The sequence below is a fragment of the Mandrillus leucophaeus genome, unplaced genomic scaffold, assembly GCF_000951045.1.
Source record: "Mandrillus leucophaeus isolate KB7577 unplaced genomic scaffold, Mleu.le_1.0 Scaffold305, whole genome shotgun sequence".
In the NCBI taxonomy this organism is placed as follows: domain Eukaryota; kingdom Metazoa; phylum Chordata; class Mammalia; order Primates; family Cercopithecidae; genus Mandrillus; species Mandrillus leucophaeus.
The window spans coordinates 489,071-496,775 of record NW_012103199.1 but is presented as its reverse complement, the minus strand read 5'-3'; the positions used below and the strand labels follow the sequence as shown (position 1 = coordinate 496,775).

The 7,705-nt window shown below is 63.9% G+C and overlaps 1 protein-coding gene across 2 annotated transcripts in view; it reads right to left on the bottom strand.

Moving 5' to 3' along the window:
• PANK4 (pantothenate kinase 4) overlaps positions 1 to 7,705 on the bottom strand; it is a 25,263-nt gene that overhangs the window by 6,772 nt on the left and 10,786 nt on the right. For both annotated transcript variants that reach the window (XM_011987217.1, XM_011987219.1), the window contains exons 10-16: positions 5,582 to 5,737; positions 4,347 to 4,459; positions 3,993 to 4,080; positions 2,828 to 2,979; positions 1,659 to 1,714; positions 1,377 to 1,426; positions 544 to 648 (exon numbers count right to left, since the gene is read on the bottom strand). In XM_011987217.1, the coding sequence (XP_011842607.1) occupies positions 544 to 648; positions 1,377 to 1,426; positions 1,659 to 1,714; positions 2,828 to 2,979; positions 3,993 to 4,080; positions 4,347 to 4,459; positions 5,582 to 5,737 (720 nt within the window). The remainder of the gene's footprint in view (positions 1 to 543; positions 649 to 1,376; positions 1,427 to 1,658; positions 1,715 to 2,827; positions 2,980 to 3,992; positions 4,081 to 4,346; positions 4,460 to 5,581; positions 5,738 to 7,705) is intronic.

Genomic DNA, 7,705 nt, shown 5'->3' with positions numbered 1-7,705 from the left:
GCCCAGGCTCTTTAGGAACCTGTGCCGGCCCAGCATGGTGCCTGTGTGCACCCCAGCCTTCGAGTGGCTGGCCTGGGTGAGGGTGCTGTGCCCAGCGGGCCTGGGTGAGGGTGCTGTGCTCTGCGGGCCTGGCCAGCCACCCGCTGCTGAGGAGCAGGGACCTTGCCTGACCTTGCCACTCTGTGGCCCCTGGGAGGGAGCCAAGCCGAGGGGCAGAACTGAGTTCACAGCCTGCCCTTGGGACCTGCCTGTCTCCAATTGACATGAAGTCACAGTCCCAAAGCCTCCTTGCTGGGCGCACGCTTCCAGGAGCCTGGCCTCAGCCCTGGGCTTCAGCACATGGACCCTCGGCCTGAGCCCGGGGAGCTGGGAGCCTCCACCCCAGCATATGAGGGCTCTGGGCCGCCTCCCACACGCTGCCACCTGCACCTACCTGCTGCGTCTGGAGGAGCCCGACCACCGCCAGAGGCCCAGGGCGGCGCCAACCCCACCAAGAGCAGAGAAGCCCAGGGGAAGGGCCCCACCCACCACCTCACCACTCACCTCAGTCCCTCTAAGGAGTAGCTCCCTGACAAAGGGGAAGACTCCCAAAATGATGTCTATTCCACTGTTATCTGCGAAAATTAAGGCACATTTATGAGGGGGCCCCTGTAAGACAAAACCAGGACGTTCAGTTGGGAACAGGTGCATCCAAGCGAGTCAGACCCCACCCCTGCCGCCCGCCCCGCTGCCCTGCAGGGGCCGAGACCGGGGGCTTCAGGGCCCCAGAAGCACTGGGGATGGGCTGCCCTGCAGGGGCCGAGACGGGGGGCTTCAGGGCCCCAGAGGCGCTGGGATGGGCTCCCCTGCAGGGCCCGAGACCAGGACTTCAGGGCCCCAGAGGCACTGGGGATGGATCAGCCTGCAGGGGCCGAGACCGGGGGCTTCAGGGCCCCAGAGGCACCGGGGATGGGCTCCCCTGCAGGGCCCGAGACCAGGACTTCAGGGCCCCAGAGGCACTGGGGATGGATCAGCCTGCAGGGGCCGAGACCGGGGGCTTCAGGGCCCCAGAGGCGCTGGGATGGGCTCCCCTGCAGGGCCCGAGACCAGGACTTCAGGGCCCCAGAGGCACTGGGGATGGATCAGCCTGTAGGGGCCAGTGACTGTCTCTTCTGGCAAGGCTTTGTGCCTAGAGCAGGTGACCTAAGAAGTGGTCATGACAGGAGGGCAAGTGTGGAGCAGGGGACGCTGAGGCCTCGGCCCGCAGGACTGTGAGACTCTAACAGGAGGGGAGGGCCTCCGGAGGCAGCCCATGCCTACCTCCCTCCAGTGACCACCCGCCCCCCGGGCCCCACGCTGTGTCCCCAGGGGCAGAGGCGGGAAGCCCCTCCACATACCTTTAACCTCTGAAGCCACTCGCTGTAGGAATCCACGAGCCACGGTCTTTCTGAGAGAGAGGGAGGGACACACGGTCAGCTCGGCGCGCCAGGTCACGGGTTAGGAGACGCATCTTCAGGGGTTCGTCTCTCCAGGAAGCAAGTTCTCCCCGCCCCCGAGCCTGGCTGACAGAGCCTCGAGCAGGGGAGGTGCCTGGACCCTGACCGCAACTGCTTTCGCTGTTGCAGAGAACGCTCAGGCACGGCCCCAGCTCAAGACGCAGGTTACTTGGTCATCCGTACCTTGTAACTTCCTCTTTGCTTCTTCAAACCCAAAGTAGGGGTCGGATTCAAGGACACTGCATGCAGGAGGAGAAAAGAAAGTCAAGAAAAAACAGAACGAAAACCTTCGGCCAGAGTGCTCAACGTGAAGACCCCAAATCCCTCCCAGGCAGGACAGAGGCAGCCGCTCAATATGAAGACCCCAGTCGCTCCCAGGCAGAACAGATGCAGTGTTCTTGATACGCGGTGATCAGCAGAAGGCTCAGGGGGCCACGGAGCAAAGGTCTGAGAGCGCGCAGGCTGTTTCTTAAGGTGGACTCAGAGCCATGGGACCAGGGAAGCCCATCGGTGACTGGCAGCTACAGTACGTCCCCGTGCTCGGCGCCCATGCAGGCGGTGGTGGGAGACCCCGGTGACTGGCAGCTGCAGTGTCCCCGTGCTCGGCGCCCACGCGGGCGGTGTGGGAGACCCCGGCCACAAGGCCAAGCCCATGGGTCAGGACCCTCCTCCAACGCTCCCAACAGGCTGCGGGAGGGACCTGTGTCCCAGAAGGGCAGCCACGGTTGGGGGCAGCATTCTTGTCTATGTCTGGAGACACGAGTGGAACCCAGGGAGGGCCGGGAACCCAGGCATCTCCCTCCAGCCCCACATGTAAAACAAGCAGGGACCGCAAGACATGGTGTGACGGCCTGGGGAGGCTCAGAGACTGGAAGCAGCTTCTTCGGGAGTGAAGGTAAATTACGGTGGGAATGGTTCATTTCCAAGATTCAGAGCCCCGGGCTTTAGACACCTGCCTGTCCCACAGGCCAGTCTAGGGAACTCCTTTGCAAAGCACCCTCTGATCATCACATCAGAAATGTTTAATTCCTACCACATGTAGGAAACATGAATTTGGATCCTGACAATAGAAAATGTCAGCCCCGTATTTCGGGAGCCACACCCCTAGGCCTCCTCAGCATCTGTGCTTAAGGAAGGGGCATCCTCAGAGCCTGAGGGGACAGACAAGGGCGCTGGGCCCTGCACAGCCCCTGGGGCTGCTGCCATGTGCACTCCCTGGGCCCCAAAGCCCCGAGCCACCAAGCCACCAAGTGCTACACAACCCCTGAGGGACCCGCTGTCCTGCACGCAAGCCTGGGGCAGGACAGGGACCCGCAGGCTGCAGAGCCCGCCCCGAGCCCGCAGACACCTACTCAGACACGGCTTTGGCCCCCCAGTCGAAGACGTTCCCCGCCAGGAGGCCCTTCACCAGCGCCAGCTGCCGCTCCTCCCAGCCCAGCGTGTCCAGGGAGCGCACGACCCCGGGGAAGCACCTCAGCGCCACGCCATTCTCCCGCTGCTTCACCTGCGGAAAATGCCAGACGCCAGGCCTGAGCGGAGACATGGCCTCAGCCCACAGGGCTGCTCCTGGCTTTCCGCCAGGCCGCGTCTCCACAGGCCCCCGGCAGAGCACCATCCCGGACACCCGCCAGGCCCAGCCTGTTCCACACCACACCCCTCAGGAGCACAGACTCAGGCCCAACCGGAAGCCCACCAGGCACAAGCCCATCGGCCCCGGGACAGCGGCCAGCGCGCAGCTGCACAGGGCTCTGAAGAGAGGCCCAGGACAGCTTCAGCCCCCACGTGACAGCAGTGGGTGAAGGGGAGGACACGGGTGGAGGACAAGGCCCCCACGGGTACCCACAGCCCTGGCCTCAAAACCCTCAACACCCAGACTTTCCCTATCACAAGGCTCGGTGTGTGAGGGGGAGGGGGAGGCGTGGCGCGGGCCATTCCCAGAAGGGGAGGGAGAAGTCCATGCCTCTGCTGCTGCCCGCTGCCTCCTGGCAGAAGGGGCCAAGGAGGGCTCTGGCCGCCAGACCTGGGGAAGTAAGATGGATGCCCAAAAAGGCCCATCTCAGAGGGCTCCCATGGCCCTGCATATTGCCAAGGTAAGAGGTCTCTGGTCACTGCCCAGCCTCCTAGGAGGCAGCGAGGGTGCCCCAGGAGAGGCAGGCAGTCCCCAACCACAATCGCCCACCCTCGCAGAAGCTGGGAGGCCCTCGGCTCCTGCAGACAAGCAGCCTGTGTCTCTCAGGAACACATGTCCACACGGGGCTCACACGCCTCTTCTCCAGTCACAGCGGTCCCCACCCCTAACTGGCGCCAGCATCTGTGGGGGTAACACAGCTCCTCAGCAGACGCTGCCAACAGAGGCCCTGGCTAGTGTGGTGCCAGTGCCGGAGGTGGGGCTGCTACCAAACCTGCATGGCCTCAGAGAGGACAGGACACCCCAAGTCAGCGGGAGAGAGACAGGACCCACGGCGCCAGCGGGACGGGGACAGGAGCGAGCGGAAGGCCAGGGCACACTGCACTCACTTTGGAGTAGGGGTCTGGGAAGTTGAACTCGTTCAGACAGTGCTCCCTGGTGTCCAGCAGGCTGCGCACGGTCAGGGTCCCATAGGCGCTGGGGACAGACACGGCAGAGGGTGCTGAGCAGGACAGGCCGAACACCCGCCCATCTGCACATCCTGGGCTGCGCCACGGATGTCCTCGGGAGCCCGTCAGTGCAAACGCTGCTTGAGGTGGGGCCTGGGGGGACTGTGCCACCGGGGCCCACACCCACTCCCAGCCAGCTGGGGTCCAAATGCCAGCATCACAGCCACTTTCTCAGAGGTGCAGGGGCCCTCTGGGCAGAAGAGGCAGTCACACACCAGGATGCTGGGCACTTACAAGGGCTGCTGTCTCAGGGTCTGAAGCTTGTTCCAGTACTTCTGTCGGAACTTCTCCGCCCTCTCAGCTGCATCCACGGAGTCTGGCTGGCTCGCCACTGCGCGCTTCACTACCTGCCAGCGACAGGAGGGGTCAGCCAAGCATGGCCCTGCTGCTTGGGAATTCCTCATGGGACAGCCGGGGGCTCGGGGCAGAGTGGGGGCTGCCTGTTAAGCGCTGCCCAGGCCATGGTCGGGGACAGCTACAGGGGGCCTGAGGCAGGGTGGGGGCTGGCCGTGGGGGGCTGCCCAGGGCCGGGTTGGGGCGGCTAAAGGGGGCCTAGAGCAGGGTGGGAGCCAGCTGTCGGGGGCTGCTTGAGGCAGGGTAGGAGGTAGCTGTGGGGGGCTGCCCAGGGCAGGGTTAGGGCCTGCTGTGGGGGACTTGGGGCAGGGTGGGGGCTGCCCGGGCTGTGGTCAGGGCAGCTCCTACTGGAACAGGAAAGGCTGACGGTGACAGTTCACAGTCCCCTGAGGCTTCCCTTTGGCATTTGCCCCTCCCAGCTGCCCTGGGAGGCAGGAGCAGGAGTGACCCTGGCTCCTCACCACTCAGGAAACCCGAGGCTGAGACCCATGTCCTGGGACTCGAGCCCCACCCTGTGCCAGGGCCACGGGGCTCTGGATGCCCAGAGCTCACTCCTGGTCCTGGCAGGGCTGGGACTCTTCCCTCAGGACAAACCCCGGCAGCACCCGGCCTCTGCGAGGGCTTCATGACGAATGCGTGTTGCTACTGGGGCTCCCCGGCCCTAAGCTGAGCTCCCGAGGGGCAGCGTGGCCCCGGGCCTGGCATGTGCTCCACTGGACCACCCCGGCCTTGGAGGTGGGACGCAGGATCCCCCAGGTGGCCTCACCGGAGCTTGTTGGGGCTGAGCCTCACCCCACCCTCAGAGTCAGGGTCCCACAGGGCCTCCTGCACCTCAGGTGGAGTGGAAAAGTCTACTAAACTGCTTTCTGAAGAAATGTAATAGCTGACAAAATGTGCCTCGACGTCACGTCCTAACCGACCCACCAAGTGACCAAGAGCGGTATTTTTGCCTGAGAAACAGAAACCACCCCCCTCACACTCAGACGGAGATCAAGGGGTTTCTGGAAAACACCTCCCTGTCCCACTTCGCCACCTTGTCTTTGCCCCCGGGAGCCTTGGAAGGTTAGCCCGGGCCGCGACCTCGGAATCCTCTAGTCGGCACCCAGAGCCCTCACCCCGTCCAGGGCCTCCTCGAAGCAGGTGAGCCAGTATTTTCGGGCCAGAGCGTCGTCGGTGAGGTCCACCGTGTCGGGCACATAGGAGGGCGGGTCCAGGAGGAGCGGCAGGTTGACCAGTGGCCTCTCCAGCCGGTCCATTTCCAGCAAGTCAAACTGGAAGACAGGCAGTGGCAGGGTGGAAACGTCACCACAGTTCAGAACCACCTAAGCCACGCTCAGAATCTTCCACTCTAATAAAGGAGGAGATGTAACGCCTTCTTCTGCCATGCCTCTGGGCCACAGAGAAGATCCCCACCGGACCCCCTCAGCTGCCCAGCGGCCCGAGCCGGATACCTTGACTCAACCCCTGGTTTGACACTGAGGTCGTGTCTGCTCACCACACGCCTCCTGCCCCCATCACCTCCCCGCTGCAGCCACCCCTCCCCAATCACTGCTGCAGTCACCCTACCATCACCCCTCCCCCACCATCCCTCTCCCCACCACCACCTCCCTGCAATCACCCCTCCCTGTCACCTCTACAGTTTCACCTCCTCCCCGTCACCCCTGCAGTCACGCTGTTCCCACCTCTGGTCCTCCAGGTGGCCATGTGTGCACACAGAGGTTTGGGGTGCTGTCCTCACTAAGCGCTGGGCAGTGTTCCACCCCGTGCCAGGCAGGCAGCCCCCACGCCCCACACGCACCTTCCTTTCTCCATGAAGGGCTATGGCAAGGCCAGGCCACTATGCGCCCAGGGCACCCGGGGGCCACCTGTACCCACCACAGGCGCGCTCATGGGCCCTGCTGGCTCCTTCTACCTTATTCTGGGAGGAACTGAACTGAGCTGAGCCAACACACACACCAGGACTCAGTTCCCTGCACGCCAACTGCAGCAGCCGCTGCTCTGGCACCAGAGGGGCTGTGGGGGGAACTGTGCAGCTGGCCGCCTCTTCCCACCCTCCGGTGACTACCCCGCAGGTCACATGCCAGCCCTCTGCCCTTCTCCACCAAGGCACCCCTGCCGGCAACTGCTGGGGCTGGAGAAGCAGCCTCCGGGTGGGCAGGGACCTCCAGGCAAGGAACTCCACAGCAAGGGGGATGCCTTCCGGGTGGGAAGCCCACGCCGGGCAGAAGCTCCACAAGGAAAAAGCCAGTGACTTCCCAAAGCCAGCGCAGAAGGCGGCAGGAGCCCCACGTTAACTACCACGGACCACAGCCGGGACCGCCCGGTGCTGCCGTGCTGGGTCGCAGGCTCCTTCTATCCTGACAAACGGGTTCAAATCTTTGCTTTGCCTTTTTTGGAGAATATAAACTCGAAAAAATGACTCCATCTCTCCGCATGTCAGTTTGATCCTCAGTAAGGTGGGGCACCTCCTGCCTGGCAGGGCTGTGCCGCTGGTGGACACCAAACAGGTAACAAGCGTCTCCTGAACGGGGCCCCCTGAGGTGCTGTGGCCGCCCGCGCAGTCACTCCAGGTTACAGTACAGGACGTTTGGCAAATTATGCACACGTGGCAGAAACGGAGGCTGGGAGACACCAAGCCCCTCTGCCCAACACCAGGGCAAAAGCCGAGAGGTTGGGCCTCTGCCAGGCCCCCAGGGCCTTGCCCCCACTCCCGGGCCTAGTATGGGCGGAGGGAAAGGCAGGCCAGGGCTGCGGCCAGTGTGGCGCATCCGTGCAGGGCCCAGGGGGAACCGCAGGACCCACAGAAAAGGGAGGCGCCCTCCTGAGGAGCCAGAACTCAACGAGGCGCGGTCTTGAAAACACTGACACGGACTTGTAAGGACCCCGTGTCGACAAACGACAAGCGACTTCCTGCCAACAATGCCAGTGGCCTGTCCTGAGGGGTCCGACTAGCTTTGTACGTGACCTCAGGCAACTGTTCACAGCTACAGAAGGAACGAGCCCCCCGGGGGGACACGGTCGAGGAGCCTGACAGCCCGTGACACAGGGGCGGTTTCTGCCACGTGGGGCTGTGCTGGGGGCATTCCGTGTGGCTGACACAGGTCCTGGCGGGGAACCTTTCCAAAGCAGTTCTAACTCGGCAGACATGGGGTGCATCTCCCAGCCCGCCAGTGCCACCCAGCTCAGGCCAGGGCAAACCCACTGGGGATCCGAGGAATGAGCCTGGACACCCCGAGGAG